The sequence below is a fragment of the Oratosquilla oratoria genome, chromosome 11, assembly GCF_046742065.1.
Source record: "Oratosquilla oratoria isolate Oo_2021 chromosome 11, ASM4674206v1, whole genome shotgun sequence".
Taxonomy (NCBI): domain Eukaryota; kingdom Metazoa; phylum Arthropoda; class Malacostraca; order Stomatopoda; family Squillidae; genus Oratosquilla; species Oratosquilla oratoria.
Genome location: NC_134787.1, coordinates 48796239 through 48813803, shown reverse-complemented (window position 1 = coordinate 48813803; position 17565 = coordinate 48796239). Strand labels below are relative to the sequence as shown.

Genomic DNA, 17565 nt, shown 5'->3' with positions numbered 1-17565 from the left:
TCTCTAAAGTTAGGAGAGCTAATCAAACCGCGCTGGCGCTCTGTTCCAGTGGAACAGCAAAAACGCTTCTACTTCCCATCAGGTACAAACCTTAAGCAGCCTTGATCCCGGCTCGGTTACCAGAGCTTGTCAAAGCGGACGTGGATTCACTGCTCAGAAGAAACGTCATCCTTTCCGGCAGAGAATCCAGGGACCTCGTTCAGGGCCTGGCTCTCTCTCTCGCGGTGCACTTCTGGCTGGAACGCGTCTTGGCTTCAGTAAGGGAGTTTTTACCCGGGCTGCAACCCCAAGGGGAATGCAACCTCCAGGCTCTATGGGAAACCTCGAGCAGAGCTCTGAAGCATCAAGCGGCCTGCCTCTTAACGTCTTGGGCCAACATTGAGTCCCGCAGGAGAGACACCGTCTTAGGAGACCCCAGTGATCCTCTCCTCAGAGAAATGCAAACATTATAGAGGCTCCGGACTCCCCCACAGGACTCCTAGGAATTCGCCAGCCCCTCCGCACAAGATAGGGGGTTGCCTCTCCCTCTACTGGAGAGCATGGGAAGAGGCCGGGGCGGAAGACTGGACCTACTAAGTCATTAAGACAGGCTATTGTCTTCCCTTTCCCACTGTCCCAAACCTCTCCCCCTATCCCATCCAAGTCAGCAGCTTCCACCCGGACTCGGCTCGCGGGCGGGCCCTAGCGGAGGAATCCTCCGTTCTGCTCCAGACAGGAGCTTTAGAGGAAGTCTCGACTCCGGACCCAGGGTTCTACTCAAGGCTATTCCTAGTAGAAAAGACAACAGGGGTGTGGAGACCAGTCATCTATTTGTCTCCACTCAACAAGTTCCTTTCCCTGACGAAGTTCCGAATGGCCACCCCAGAGTCCGTAAGGGCGTCTATCAGGGAAGGGGACTTCATGGTGTCGCTGGACCTCCAAGATGCATATTTCCACATACCAGTGCATCCCTCCTCCAGGAAATTCCTCAGCATCATCCACAGGGGCACCACCTTCCACTTCCACTTCCCCTGCCTCTGCTTCGGACTTTCCACAGCACCCCAAGTCTTCTTCAGTGTGTTCAACCTCATTTCAGCGTGGTCCCACTCCAGGGGAATTCAACTCCTCCGTTACTTGGATAACTGGCTGATCCTTGCACATTCCGCCCAGCTATGCCAAGAACACCTGAGAATGGTCCTAACCTTTGTCCTGAAATTGGGCAATGGCGGTGGACTCATTACCCTGATCCACCATTCCATCTGTTTTGTGGACACAAGTGCCACAACCAAAATTCTCCTCCCTACCACAGATAACACAACAGAAACCCAATCCATTCATATCCGTACAGGCAACAATTCAACACTAACAATAGTTAACATGTACATTCCCCCCCAATCATCCCCCACAGTTCCAAACACCTTCAGACCTCAACTCAGCCAACTAACCTCAATCCCCAACCTGATCATGGGTGGTGACTTCAACGCCAAGTCGTCTGCCTGGTTTGTCGACAACCCTGACACAGACAGAGGGCTTGATATACAGACTCAATTCGACTCATTGACTATCATGAACAACACGCATAATCATACACATATCCCATACCAAGCCCTCTACACTCCCTCCTCTCCTGATATCACCTTTTGCTCCCCCTGCCTAACCCCAACAACATCATGGAGAGTGGTCGGAGCCCTTGGCTCTGACCACCTTCCAATCATCATCACCACCAAAACAAGATGCACCCCAGCTGGCCACAGACACACTTACACCAATTACAAGAGAGCTAACTGGGAAGCCTTTACTGAAGAGACAGAACAACATTTTGAAACACTTAACAGTACACCAATCACAAACATAAACAATGCTGTGCACGCTTTTAATACAATCATACAAAACGCAGACAAGAGATACATCCCTAGAGGCAACAGAAAATCACACAACCCCAACTTCACACCAGAAATCCAAGGCCTCATCAGACAACGTGACACACTTAAACACGATACCCCCACACCTATCCCTCAAAACATAGCAGACCAAATACAAACACTAAACACTGTGATTGCCAATAAAATACATGAACAAAAAACACAAAATTGGCAAAACTTTATCAATACACTTGATCACAAAACAAACACCAGCAAATTGTACAAAACACTCAACAGCATCACACTATCCAACACTAACACTACACGCTCTCACGCAGCAATAATCACAACAACAGATAATCTACCCTCAAACAGACAACAAGCAAACGCACTCATACGTCATTTTGCACAGACGAGCCATCTTACATCTCACCCTGACGACCGACGCACCATTCGACGTAAGAAAGACTTCCCCACAGACTCAGACTATACACCCTTCATAGACAGTCAGACAAAACTCATAATGCATAATCTCAAGCACTCATCTGCCTGTGGCCCTGATAACATAAGCAACATCCACCTAAAACACATTGGACCACAAGGTATACATGCACTCACAAACATTGCAAACTACAGCTATTCACACAACACTATACCCGACATCTGGAAGCATGGTAAAATAATCACCATTCCAAAACCGAACAAAGACCCAACAATCCCAACATCGCACCGCCCAATCACACTTCTCTGCACCCCCTCTAAAGTCATTGAACGCCTAATACTTAAACTTGTCACACCATATATTCCCCTTGCTGACTCACAACACGGTTTTAGGCCACTACACTCCACAAACACTCTTCTGACAAACCTCACACAAAGAATTTTAGATGGCATCAATTCAGATAGGCCCCACCACAGAACACTTCTTATAACATTGGACATTAGTAAAGCTTTTGATGCTATCCCCCGCCACAACCTAACAAATAAAATATATAACACAGACATGCACAATAACACCAAAAGATGGCTGGCCAATTATCTGGCAGGCAGGAATGCTCATGTGTCATATAATGGCCAATCATCGCACATCAGAAACATTAAGAACGGAGTACCACAGGGCTCAGTTCTATCCCCCACATTATTTAATCTATACATGCATGACTTACCCACGCCAGACACCTCAGAAATACAAATCTCTTCCTACGCAGACGACATAACAATCACATGCACACATCGTAACACAGACAAAGCTGCAGAAATAATCCAGCCTTACCTTGACACACTCAACACATGGTTCATCACAAACAGACTCAAAATAGCTCCAACCAAATCTACAGCAACACTTCTCACCAACTGGACAAAAGAACACAAATACATACCTCATCTCTACATCAACAACACTCTAATACCACACACAAACACACCGAAAATTCTTGGTGTAACATACGATACATCCATGTCTTTCAAACAACACCTCACAAACATAAAAAACAAATGCACACCTAGACTTAACGCACTTAAGTCAATCACTGGAACAACATTTGGACAAAACAAAGAAACTAATATAACAATATACAAACAATGCATACGCTCAGTGATGAATTATGCGAGTCCTGCATGGGCTCCTAATCTCAGTGAGACACACCACAACACCCTTCAAATCATACAAAACAAAGCCCTAAAAACAATTACAGGTTGCACAAATATATCACCTACAGACCATTTACACCATGAAACAAAAGTCCTCAAAGTCAAGGACCACCTCGACATGAGAGGCACACAAACACTTGCTGCAGCCACCACAAACACATCACACCCGCTACACTACATAGCAGAACACCCACACACACCAAGAAACATTAAAACTACACCCAAAGACCTTTATTACGCACAGATACTCTCTTCTCTTCCTCCACAACCACCAAATACCAGCCTCCGGAAACATATTCATAATCATATCACTCACCGCTCCATTAACACACTGAAAGACAACACACTGCTGCATGCCAGACCCCTTGATATCCACCCTTCTGAATCCTCTCTCCCACGAAAGGACAGAGTCCACTTGGCCAGACTGCGATGCGGTCACCACCCAGCACTTCTAAGCTACCAGAAGAGGCTGGACGACCGTGTTGTGAACAGCTGCCCAGGATGTAACACTTCACCCCATACCATACAACACATAATGGAAGACTGCATTATACACAATCATGCACGCAAACAACACAACATACACTCTATAAAGGATTTGTGGGAAAACCCAGTTTCGGCTGTGGCCTTCCTTGGGGAGACGGGACTGCTCGGACAGACAGTCTAGGGAACGACAACAACAACAACAACAACCCGGAAAAGTCAGATTTCTTACCAAGACAGAGAGTCACGTACCTGGGTATGGTCCTGGACTCCTCCCTAATGGAGTCCTTCCCAGTAGAAAAGGGGATCCCGAATCTCGCTTCTCTAGTTGCACAGGCACTATCGACCAGGTTCCTGACGGCGACACAATGCCAAATCCTCCTGGGCCATATGGCCTCCATAGAGAAATTAATCCCCAGGAGTAGACAAAGAATGCAACCACTACAGTGGCTCCTCAAGTCTCAGTGGGCCCCGCAAGAGGGAGAACCCCTACAACACATCTCCCTCACCGAAGAAGTCGAGGATTCTCTTCTCTGGTGGAAGGCCCATGCAACCTTCTCATGGGGATGCCCCTCGGCCCATCTCCCCCCGAAGTCCTCCTGTTCTCCGATGCCTCCAAGGAGGGCTGGGGAGCCCACCTCAACAACGATCACATCAGCGGTTCCTGGTCCACAGTCAAGCGGACAGCCCATATCAATTGGCTTGAGTTGAAAGCAGTACTCCTGGCTCTCCGTCACTTCAAGGATCAAGTCTCAAGTCTCAGGAAAAGTAGTGGGTATAATGTCGGACAATTCCTCGGTAGTAGCCTACCTGAACGAGCAAGGGGGGCACAGTCTCCCAGGAACTATGCCTTCTGATGATGGACATCCTCAACTTTTCATCCTCAGCAAATGGGGCTCCCCTCTAGTGGACCTTTTTGCAATGAGATGGAATCACCAACTCCCAATATATTTCAGCCCTTTCCCGGATCCTCTGGCAGCAGGAGAAGACGCTCTTCTGCAAAGTTGGGACAACCTGGACTCCTACGCTTTCCCACCATTTCCCTCGCTCCAGAAGGTACTCCTGAGAGCAAGACACGCATCCTACCTTCGGATGACTTTGATCGCTCCTTGGTGGCCCAAAGCCCCATGGTTTCCGGATGCCCTTGAGCTAGCAGTAGAAGAACCTCTGGCCCTCCAGGGAAGACCAGATCTTCTGTATCCACCCATCAACGGGCCATGGCACAAGAACCCTTCAGCACTCAATCTTCACGCATTCAGACTATGGTCCGGATCCTCCTAAAGAAGGGTTTTCCCAGAGAAGTGGCAGAGGACATGCCCGCTCCTATTCGCTCTTCCTCAGCTAACCTTTATCAAGGGAAATGCAATGCCTTTGCAAAATGGTGCCACTCCAGGAAGTTAGTCCCAGATCGAGCCACCATTCCTGAGATCGCCTCCTTCCACTTCCTCAGGAAGTCCAAGAAGATCTCCCTCTCGGCAGTACAAGGCTATAGGTCAGCTCTAAATCAGGTGTTTTCTCTGAAGGGCATGGTCCTAGCCCTTTCACCGGAAATTTCCATGCTCTTCAGGCACTTCAAAGATCATGCCCCCCCAGGGAAATCAGTTCTCCTCCGCGGGATGTGGCATTAGTCCTGAACTCTCTGAGGGGTCCCCCTTACGAACCTCTCCGAGAGGCACATCTGAAGGACCTCTCCTAGAGGACAGTTTTTTCTGCTAGCCCTGGCATCTTCCAAGAGAGTAGGGGAGTTACATGCCATCTCTTATAGAGTCGCCCATTCCAAAGGATGGAAAGAGGTCTCCTTCACTTTCATGCCTCAATTCATTGCCAAAAACCAAGATCCTGCCAAATCCGACCCTAGATTCTGGTCCTTTAGTGTTCCGTCCTTAGACGAATTTGCAGGGGGAGAATAGACTGAAACAGTTCTATGCCCAGTACGAGCCATCCGGACCTACCTCAAGAGAACCGAACATCTTTGACCAGAATTAAAGAGGTTGTTCATCTCTACTAAAGGTAGCCCATCACTAAGAATTCCATTTCTTACTGGACAATGGAAGTCATCCGCAGAGCCTGCGACATGAACCACACAGATTGCCCATGACCTGAGGGCAGTAGGGACCTCCCTAGTCATCAGAAAGAATCTGTCAGTCAACCAGGTTCTTCAAGCAGGTATATGGAAGAGCCAGAATACGTTCACTTCCTTTTACCTCAAAGAAGTTATGCGGGAATCTTTAGGGAACTTATCTTTGGGCCCCATAGTGGCCGCCCAAGAAGTCCTGAAAATGATATACCCCTCCTCAAGAGCACACAGCCGACCCTGACAACTCATCCAGGTTCTGGCTCGGCAACTGCAGGGATAACTTTCCAAAGTCCTTCTCATACTCCTACATTCCCTTACCTCACCCGCGGGCTCTCAAGCATTCCAAGGGAATCAATTCAAGCCCTTCAGTGGTACAAAAGTGATTATAACCTGTCTGTCTCCACTCCAGGGAACAGAAAGGGGTGCACTTCAAAGTGAGGGGAATGTATAGGGGTCTGATCAACATAGTCTTAGCACACTAGATTTTCCTTACAGCGTTTTCCCAGGCTAGATAACAACTTCCTTCCCTCCTAAGCCCGAGTCTCCTATTGTAAGGAGTACCAAAGAGTTTGTATTCTTCGGAACAAATGTAATTTTTGCAGGAAAATTAATTTTTCCCTGATACAAACCTGAGGTACTCCTTACCTTTAATGGCCCTCCTCAACCACCCCTCTAAACAGTTCCTTCTCCTTGCCTGACAAACCTTGTGCTTAATTCATACCTGGCTCAGAGAATGGTTATAGTGTGCGAGACTTGTGGTGGAGGGCAAGGCCCCCCCCCCTTGCCCCAATAGGGCCCCTTACTGAGGATAAGCGTTGCCCAGACCCACAGAGTGAGGATTTTAATTTCGCAGTAGAAATATTCGCGCTACGCGAAAGTATCCTATTGTAAGGAGTACCTCAGGTTTGTATCAGGGAAAAATTAATTTTCCTGCAAAAATTACATATATATATATATATATTTATATATATATATATAGTATATATATATATAATTTATAAATATATATATGTATATATATATATATGTATATGTATATATAATTTATAGATATATATACTGTATATATAATTTATAGATATATATATTTATATATATTTATATATATAGATAGATATATTTATATATATATATATATACATATATATATATATATATATATATAAAATATTTATATATATATATATAATATATATATATAATATTTATATGATATATATATATATTTATATATATAATTCATATGATATATATATATATATATTTTTATATATATATAATATATTTATATATATATATATATATATATATATTTATTTATATATACATATATATATATAATTTATATATGTATTTATTTACATATATATATAATTTAATATATATATATATATATATATATATATGTAATATATATATATGTATTTATATATATATATATGTATTTATATATATATATATAATTTATATATATATATATATATATATATATATGTAATATATATATATGTATTTATATATGTATTTATGTACAGTATATATACATATATATGTATCTATATATATATATATATGTATATATATATATATGTATATACAGTATATATATATATAAATATTTAATATATATATATATATATATATATATATATATATATATATATATATATATATATATATATTCTGGTTAAAATCAACTGCACTGGATGCTTTGATGATTTTAATCATCAAAGCATCCAGTGCAGTTGATTTTAACCAGAATTGTTTGAGAGAAAACCTGTGCCCAAGAAATATACATATATATATATATATATATATATATATATATATATATATATATAAATATACATATATATAAATATATAAATATAAATATATATATATATATATATATGAATATATATATATATATATATATGAAAATATATGAATATATATATATTATATATAAATATATATGTATGTATGTTAATGATTATACTTGGTTTTAAATATATGTATTGTTCCAGCTGTGTGCTGTTATGCATCTTTATGAAAAATTACTTCACATCTTTTGGACATTAGTCTTCCTCAAGTTGGTCATGTGACCTCTTCAAGCCCTCCCATCACAGATCAAGAGATCTCTTCAGTTATTGTAGTCTATCCCATGTGTGTGTCTATCTGGGTTTAGCAAAACCTTTAATGGCATTTTTTTTTTTTTTATGATCTGTTATTTGCAAGACCATGTCTATTGTTGTTTGGCAGTGCTGAAAGTGAAGAGTTGGACTTAGATGGTGAAGGTGGCCAGAAGTTCCTGCGTGTCCTTCTACACCTAACAATGCACGAATACCAGCCTCTTGTGTCAGGTGCCCTTCAGCTACTCTTCAGACATTTTTCACAACGGCAAGAAGTCTTGCAGAATTTCAAGCAGGTAGTGAACAAGTTAAACTTCTTTCAAGTTCAGAAATTTATTGTAAACTTTAAGATTTTAATTATATGAATCCATATTATGGAATGTATTGTTCATCCATGCATACATAGATGAAGAGAATGTTGGTAATCCCCAAGAAGAATGGTTTACAAAGGACTTGCATAGAAAGAGGGATAGGTTACATGTGGGAAAAGGTTTTTGTGTTTTTTAATCTAAACTTAAGTAGTAGGCAATGGCATTCAAGTTTTCAGAATGTAAAACTGCATTGCAATAGCATGAAAAATTAGTACATTGTGGTTGTTTCTGTGTTCAAAACACCATCCAGCATTGAAAGTACACTGGCTTAGAATAGGCCTGGTCATAGATTCACACCTCATTCTGCAATGCCCCACACTAATAATCCCTAGAAGAACAAAACAATACATCTTCCCTGAGTGATTTGTGGACCTGCCCAAAGATTGTTCCCAATTACCTGCAAGAGAGACCTGGAGCAATGTATCCATTGATTGATCTTCTTAAAAACAAATCTTACAAATCTTATAGCCATTTTTTTTAACAAATAAGATGTTGCTTCAGCCACTTTGTATTAGAAGTTCCTGATATCTAGGTATTTGAATATGTATGTATTAGTATTCATGTATCTTTTCATGATGTTAACAGGTTCAACTGCTGGTTACGGATGGTGACGTGGAGTCCTACAAGCAAATCAAAGAGGATCTGGATGATTTAAGGAATCTTGTGGAAAAATCTGAATTGTGGGTATACAAGGCAAAGCATCTGGAGGAGGAGGGTGGAGGATCCAAAAAGAAGTCTAGCAAAAAGGGAGATGATGATGATGATGGTGGAGGTAAGGGTGAGAAAAAAAAAAAAAGTCAAACATGATGGTTGGCAATAGATAAGATACAAGAATACACCACTGTGCAAAGTAGAATAATTCATCACAAATTTGAAATATGAAAACAATATTTTGTATTCTTTACAAACAGGAGAACAAAAGGAAAAGAAAAAACCTCCACAGAAACTAACTGCTCAGGATAAACAAGGATCTGCAATTGACCTTGGCATTGGCCCACCTCTGGATTTTGACCATTTGGTCAATTACAAAACAATCCAGCAGGTAATTTATCATGACACATTTTCCGTAGATGAATTGAGCAAGCAAACTTTTATGGGTTGCATAATCAAGTTAGTGTGAAGTAGAGATCAGATTTAGGATCCATATTCAGTGCCTGCAGATGTTCATTATAGTTAAATCACATGAAGCAAAACTGAATATTCTGGGGCTGCCAGTGTAAGTTGATAGACAAAAGAAGTGATCTAATGAGTGTCCAGTTATGAAAGGTGTGGACATGCTTGATAATAATGACCTACCGTATTTTCCGGCTTAAAATGCGCATCGGGTTATAATGCGCACCCATGCACTTCGTTATCTCAGTACACAGATAGCGCGCACCGACGTATAACGCGCATGCCCGATCGGATTTGTCTATAACTCAGTTTTACCTCGGTATTTATATCATGTGAACGAGGTTACATGGAGAAGTATTTTTCATTGGCTAGAGCCACCGCTGGGAAATCTGTTGATTTGTCACTAAATTGTCAGTTTAGACATCAATCAGGACACAACTAAGAAAAAGTCGGAACTACATGTACCGGTATATGACCCATGTTGTGCGTTGGTCCCTTATTACTTTGTAGCTTAAATAGTTTGTAGGAAATATGATCTAAAAAAGTTTATTGGAAGTAAAATATACAGAAAAATTTTGGGATTTTTACAGAAAATTTTCATTTTATATCTTGAGGAAATAATTCATTTTTACAATTTTTTATTTAATACTGAAACAAACTACAGACTGTTTCGTTTTAGCTTTGAACCTGCAATGACAGTGGTGAAATAGGACAGTCTCTCATCGAGGTGACGTTTAGTTAATATAACTCCCGAAAGAGGGTGTTGTAGTCAGGTGTTTGACACGAGTTTATGAACGGCCGCAACGGAATTTGTACCATACCTAACGTGAAGCAACAAAGCCAACATAAAAATTCAAACTAGGATGCTGTGAACATGGGCAAATATCATGAATATTGATCATGTTTCATGGTGTTTAGGCCTATTTAAACATGAAAAATAAGATTCGATAGATACCTACATATACCAAATATTTATATACGGTAGCCCATGCTGGCGTATTCTTTCATGTCACCATGGCTGTTCTTCTTGTTCTCACGGAACGTCACGGAGAAGTGTGCCGTCCCGACTTTGTGACGGCTAACATCGTCACGTTGTTGTGAAAAAAAATTACACACACAGCCGCAGAATTTTTATCGTAGGCCGTAGATAACGCGCACCCCCCATTTTTAGGCCCTTCCAACGGAAAAAAGTCGCGCACTATACGCCGGAAAATACGGTAATAATGTGGGAATAAAGGAAAACCAGAGGCCATGAGATGAAATTATAAAAGACTAGATATATAAAGTACACAAGAAAATATAGTTTTACATGCAGAATTATTGATTTATAGAATAGTTTGGAGGAAGAAATAGTGAAGTGAAACAATGTGACAGTTTATAGTTAGAATTGACCTTTGGCACCACGGAGATGGGATCCTATAAGCATAGCTCTTATCCTTCTTGGTACAACATGGTAAATGCACACATACACAAGCACATACTTGGTCACCCTCCTGGTAGACCTAAAGGCCTATTAGTTGCCTCATTGCATTAGCCATTACCTGGAAAATGGTAAAAGTTTTTAATTTATTTATTGCATTATTTATATATTTTTTCATCGCACAGATTCTAGTTCGTATGCAGAAGTTGTGTGTCAATCAAACACCTACAGGCATTTTAGTGCCCAAGAAGAATGAGCAACGACTTCTTCGTAATATGGGTGTACACAGTGTTGTCTTGGATCTCCTTCAGGTAACCTCTTCTTTCTGTGTTTAGTTGTGACATTGTTTCGTATTAGCCCATAAAGACAATTGTTCTCATTTATTTTCTTTTAACAATATTGCTAAACTTTATTGAGAATAGGGAGATGTGATGCCATTTAACCTCTTCAATACGAGTCAAATTATCACGTGCAGCATCGGATGCCTAATATACCATGCATCACATGACTCACAATATAAAGTCACTGCTGTATTACTATTTCTCTTTCACTCAGAGTAACAATAAACAGAAAACGTGATTAAACCAGTTCATTGAACTCAGGGGAGGGTGGGGGAGGATCACTCAACTACAACTACAAAATAAATATAAACAAGATGCCAACACCGGCATCCTCGTATACCCACTCGCACTTCATGACATCTACATAGGCATCATCACAATTAACCCATATATGATTGTAGTCATTCTTAGTATTTTTTCTTGCTATTGTCACATCAATATAATTAAATGGTGTGGCAATAGCTACCCAAAAGTTCCAGTAATATAACTATTGCTTACAGAGGATTTTGTAGGGTGAAATTTAATGAACCATGCCTTAGCCAGCAAATTAGACCAAGGGCACGGTTCATTAAGTTTCATGTTACAAAGTCCTCTGTAAGGGGCACTGTCCAAGCTTCCTGATAAGGGGAGTTGATGATGTTAAACTGAGTCATCAATCGAGGAAATGATTTATCCTTCTTTATAGTTTCCACTGTTTCCTTTGAAGTAGCCCCCTTAGGCACATGTGCAGTGGTCCCAACATTTTGTCCATGATTCCATGACAGAAGTCATTGAACATGATGGTCTTAAACACCTATGATTTTTTTTTCCCTGAACCCTGCAATTGTTTTGTGAATGATGCCCCTCGAGCCAAAACTACTGCTTAACAGACAGAAAGAAAAACCACAGAGGAAAATGATTGGCACATTATTGTAAACAAGAACCCTCAAATGCACCCATCTTCACATCACATCATATAAGCACAACTAAGTGTAATAAAGGACAACCCCTGTTTACATACCATCAAGACAATGGCAATGTCCTCTAATCCTTTCCCAAGTAAATGGTGATGTAATGCTACAAGTTGTTGCATTGGTCATGGCTCTGTGTATAGTTGAACAGACTAAATGATTACAGAAGCACAGTATCTTCCACAGGCTAGGTATGGGATCCCATCACTAGGCAAGGGAGGGCCACACTCATCACTTGTGTTGGGACTGACTATGTACCTCATGGGCATATGTGTAGGCAATCTTAAAGTTGTCTACAGCTGCACAAGGTTAACTAAGTCTCAAGATGGTCAGGAGGAATATTAAACAATGTAAAGGAACTATGTATGTGGTCCTTGTACTTCTGTTATGGCCTACAGCTGAGTGAAAACTGTTGAAAAGGTCTATGTACAGAAATTGTCATGGAAGATTATTTTTTAGGGACCTGATGACATGGCCAATCTGTCACAGTTGATGCTGTATGAGTATCACCTCTGTACTGCAACAGTTAGTGGTATATATTAAAATGATGTACATGATCTACCAAGGGTGCATTACAGGGAGTGGATATGGAAAGCTTCTAATTTTCATGTGTGGGCCTTGTAGATGTTCCAAGCCTCACAGTCATGGAGCAAGAGGAAGAGCCATATGGCAGAGTTGACTGAAACTTTGGTATTTGTAGAGAGGTCCTTGTTCAGAAAAATATGGCTGGAAAGTCTTCCAAAAGAGACAGTAGCTCAGTTAATACTACTTAGGATCTCTTCATCTAGACTGTTTGAACTAGAGAAGGCACTGCCAAAATACACTAAGTGGTCAACTTGTCAAATGTCATCATAGCCAACATGGATAGGGACTATCAAGTGACTCAATATGACTTGTGGCCTGACCGAGGACCATAGTTTTGTGGGTATGAACCACAAGGATGGTACAATTATTTTGTTCACAGTGTTGATGTGCTGCAGACCCCAGTAGAATTGAATGTGTGTGCAGAGCTGTCAGCATGTTGGAGGTAAAAAATGATCACTCCCCACCTCACTCTGGTCAAGGAGGAGCCCAGATGAGAGGAAGGGAGGGAGGGAGGAGTGGAATGGGATTATGCCTTTTGACTTTGGCTCCCTCCCCTGTAAGGGGGAAAAAGCCCTTGGTATATGCATGTATTATCTATCTATATACCAAAGGCTCCTTCCTGCTTACAAGGGTTTCCACCCATTTCACTTCCATTCATCATCCATTTGTTTCCATGTCCTATCATTGTTTAGAATAATCTTTGTAATTTCATTATGCATTTGCTGTAGCAAATGCTTTCTTGTTCTTATGTTTCTCTTGTATTAAGGAGGATATCTCAGGTGTAAAATCTGGGTTGTATTTTCATCTGGAGCATTTTGGTTTGTATTTCTTTTACATGATATTGATGTTTCTGGGTTTACAGATACCATATGATAAAAAAGAGGACCGGCGCATGAATGAACTTATTGTACTAGCTCATCAGTTTCTTCAAAATTTCTGTCTTCAAGATCGTCAAAATCAAGTCCTCCTTCACAAAAATATTGACCTTTTTCTTAACCCTGGGGTAAGATTTTAGATATTTTCAATTTGCACAATGTGTGCAGCAATGTAAATATTTTAGTTTTTAAATTTTGTGCTAAATTGTAGGGAAAACTTAGCAAATAAGGAACTTCTCTTAAGACATAATGCTTTTCTTAGCACTAAGAGAGACCTGGCACTAAGCAAACCTAAAATCTTGTTTCCTCTTTACTAAGTCTCTTAAATATGATATTTCCTCATTGATGTAATTATATGAAACCTGACTACTTATAATCACAAATTCTCTCTCTCTCTTTCTTTCTGCCTACTTAGTCTGATAATAGGGTAAGATGGTAAACTCAAGACTAAATAAATGTATAATCATGGACATTAATTACTTAAATTATCATAATTAAATTCCTCATCTATTCAAAACCTTGATAATGTCATGCCTTTACTAACTACATTTTGTATTCCTTTTTTACTATGCCTGAAATCATTTCATCATTCCATTCTTCTAATATATTTTCTTGAACTACTCAATTCTTAATATGCATATAACTCATATTTTCTAAAGATTGAGAATTAATGATAGTATTTTTATTGAATAAAGTGATTGTACCTATGAATGTTCAAAACACAGATCCTGGAGGCAAAGACTATTTGTGCCATCTTCAAAGACAACCTGGCTTTGTGCAGTGAAGTATCAGAACGAGTGGTCCAGCATTTTATTCACTGCATAGAGACCCATGGCCGTCATGTGCAGTACCTCAAGTTCCTGCAGACTATTGTTAAGGCAGAAAGCCAGTTCATCCGAAGGTGTCAGGACCTTGTTATGCAGGAAGTAAGTGTCCATTATTTTAATTTTATTCATCATAATATTTCATATACAGGTAAACGTCGACTTACGATGGCATTAGGTTTCGATAGAGCCATCGTAAGACGATCTCATCGTAAGTCGATCCCCACTCTGTTCCGTGGTCACTGTACCTAGCCTACCTGTATATTAACCACCAGAGATACTGAATATAGCCTATTAAACATGTACAGTAGTTTATTTAATTATTTTTATCCTTTTTACCATATTCAAACACTATAATATGTATTTTCAGTACGGAGCTTAAATCTCGCGGGCAGCAGCCAATGCCAGCCGTACGACGTGACGTAATAATACTCGCATCATAAAATATAGTCACCGCTTATATCGATCGTTCTCTCTTTCACCCGCGAATTTTGAAAACCACAGAGAATGGGATTTAGGGCACATTTGAGAGAATGTAAAAACACAGGGGCGACTACAATAAATATAATCAAGACGCCGATATGGCAGCGTCGCGAATCCACTTGCTCCTCATGACGCCTACGTGTGCGGCACCGCATGGAAGGGGTTACATTATCATATCGTCGTCGTCGTCGTCGTCATCGTAAAGTCGAACAATCGTAAGTCGCGGCCATCGTAAGTCGACGTTTACCTGTATTCACAAAAGTTCTAGCATATGTCTATGACTGTAGTTTATGTAATAAGAATAACCTCATAGCCAACATGAAATGGAGAGTGTATGTTTAACTCCTGATGATGGCTTACCTCTTGTGTATTGTTCTAATGAATATCAGATTTATTTTATTACTATTTTTTTTTCTTTCTCTCCATCATTATTGTTATTGTTATGCCATTAATGGGGTGACCCAATGAGAAAGGAATGCTCACTGAATCAAGAAACCTTTCAATTCAGGGTCTGCCTCTTCACTGAATTTGATTATCTGGTGTCAGCCAGTGACAGCTGTTAAAGCATACATATGCAAGGGTTGTAATTTGATGCTAAGCTCCAATTAAAATGGATAAGTTTCCAAACACTGTAAATACCTTGACCCAAAGGTGGTAGGAAATTTTCCATAGCCATATAAAACCACCTTGTAAAATAAAATTCATATTAAAACATGTCACTTTCCAAACTGAAAGGGTTAAGAAAGTTTTTAATAACCTCAATGTAGGTTTCCTATAAGTGAAAGAAAAATTGCCCGGTGAGAGCTCAAGTAAAACATAAGTATTTGTTTGTAAAGAAGGGGTTAATGTAATAATGATGATGATAACTGTTGCCTCAAGTTTTACTGACTGGAGAACTGCAGCTCCACATTGGCTGGCAATGGTCTTTAGGCCCATTTCTCTCCCTAAGAAGTAACCTTGGTATGTCTGTTGTATTAGTATGGGATCATTTCTATATCACCAGCTTATAGTAGTAGGGGAGGAGTAATTACTGGCTGTTAGCTTTCCTTACATGAAAAGATGGAGGAAATATACTTGAAGTTGAGAGAGAGACGTCTTGGGCCTGGTTCAAAGACCGATTGTTATTTTCTTGGGGCTACACATCCAGATTGAGGTGAAGAAATTGATAGGTTTTAAAGATGGGTGAGAAGGAGGTGATTCTCTCTCTCTACGATCCATCTAGCTGGACTACTACTAGTAGGTACCCATCATTGATCTCAAGGGTTAATATGTGGCTGACATGATCATTTTCTCCATTAAAATGATAGCTGGTGACTGCAGGAGAAGATGTACTAGTCTTCTACAACGACAAAGCTTCCTTCAACCTTTTTGTGGAGATGATGAAGAATGACCGGAACCGCATGGACTTTGATGACAGTAGTCAGCTAAGGTAACCTGTGTTAGGGGAGGGGACACACCTAGTGCAGAATTCTGATTATGGTTTATATAATTGTTTTTGTTTTTACATTTGAGACAAATATATTCTTTGTTTATAATAATAGCACAGTAGGTGACACTTTCATTTACTTTTTTTTATGATAATAGAAACATTTTTTTCATGTATTTTTTGTGATGAAGGAAGCCTAGGTTAATATTTCTGTTGCGAACTCATTGCCCAAGACTTGCTAGTTCAGCAGACAGGGTTGCCCCCATCTGTGTGCAGCAGCATTGACCAGACAAGCCCTATTGCAGGTATCACATAGAATTAGTCAAACTGCTCGCCTGTTGCACGGAGGGTAAGAATGCATCAACAGAGATCAAGTGCCATAGTCTACTTCCTCTTGATGACATAGTGGCCATGGTGGAGCATAAAGATTGTATCCCGGAGGTAAAACATGTAGCTGCCATCCATCACCATTACCTAACTTGTGCTATCTTTTATGTAGGTCTGTGGATTGCCTGCCTTCCACTATGGAGTGTTGATGGTAAAAGGGTCTGCTGGTTCATGTGGTCTTTTAAGTTGAAAAGACAGGGATCTCCAACTTTCTCTGGCAACTCATGTCATATGATGAATAAATCTAATTTTCTTTTATAAATGAAAGATATATCTTGGATGTAATAAACCCATTAATTGAGTAATTTGCCCATACCAGGGTGTTCACAAGAAAGAAAGATAACGTAAAGAGTTTGCAGAATCTTAAAGGAGGTTCCTGGTCTTCCATGTGTTGGGCTTGTTGTGGCTCCCTTTGTTGTCTTGGTGATGGGTCTTTCCTAGGTTTCTTCCATGCTTGTAGCACAAACGCCAAAAATTGTGTAAGAGAAGTGGTTTCCCGAGGTAATTTCCCCCCAAAATCTTTAAAAGTTGACAAAGGAGGATGTATGGAGTGATGAAGCAATATGAAGAAATTGACACCCTCTTAGCTGCCAGTGGGTCTCGCCAGTTTTTCCAACATATATCG

The 17565-nt window shown here is 40.3% G+C and overlaps 1 protein-coding gene across 17 annotated transcripts in view; it reads left to right on the top strand.

The window, feature by feature from the left end:
* Nucleotides 1–17565, top strand: part of Itpr (Inositol 1,4,5,-trisphosphate receptor) — a 441449-nt gene that overhangs the window by 268779 nt on the left and 155105 nt on the right. For 16 of the 17 annotated variants that reach the window (XR_012966877.1, XM_076192806.1, XM_076192819.1 and 13 more), the window contains 8 exons: nt 8296–8461; nt 9122–9308; nt 9448–9578; nt 11255–11380; nt 13808–13948; nt 14546–14746; nt 16435–16556; nt 16859–16994. Coding sequence is in view for 16 of the 17 variants with exons in the window: in XM_076192806.1 (XP_076048921.1) it covers nt 8296–8461; nt 9122–9308; nt 9448–9578; nt 11255–11380; nt 13808–13948; nt 14546–14746; nt 16435–16556; nt 16859–16994 (1210 nt within the window). In the remaining variant the exon portion in view is untranslated. The remainder of the gene's footprint in view (nt 1–8295; nt 8462–9121; nt 9309–9447; nt 9579–11254; nt 11381–13807; nt 13949–14545; nt 14747–16434; nt 16557–16858; nt 16995–17565) is intronic. The other variant, XM_076192808.1, reaches the window with a different exon arrangement.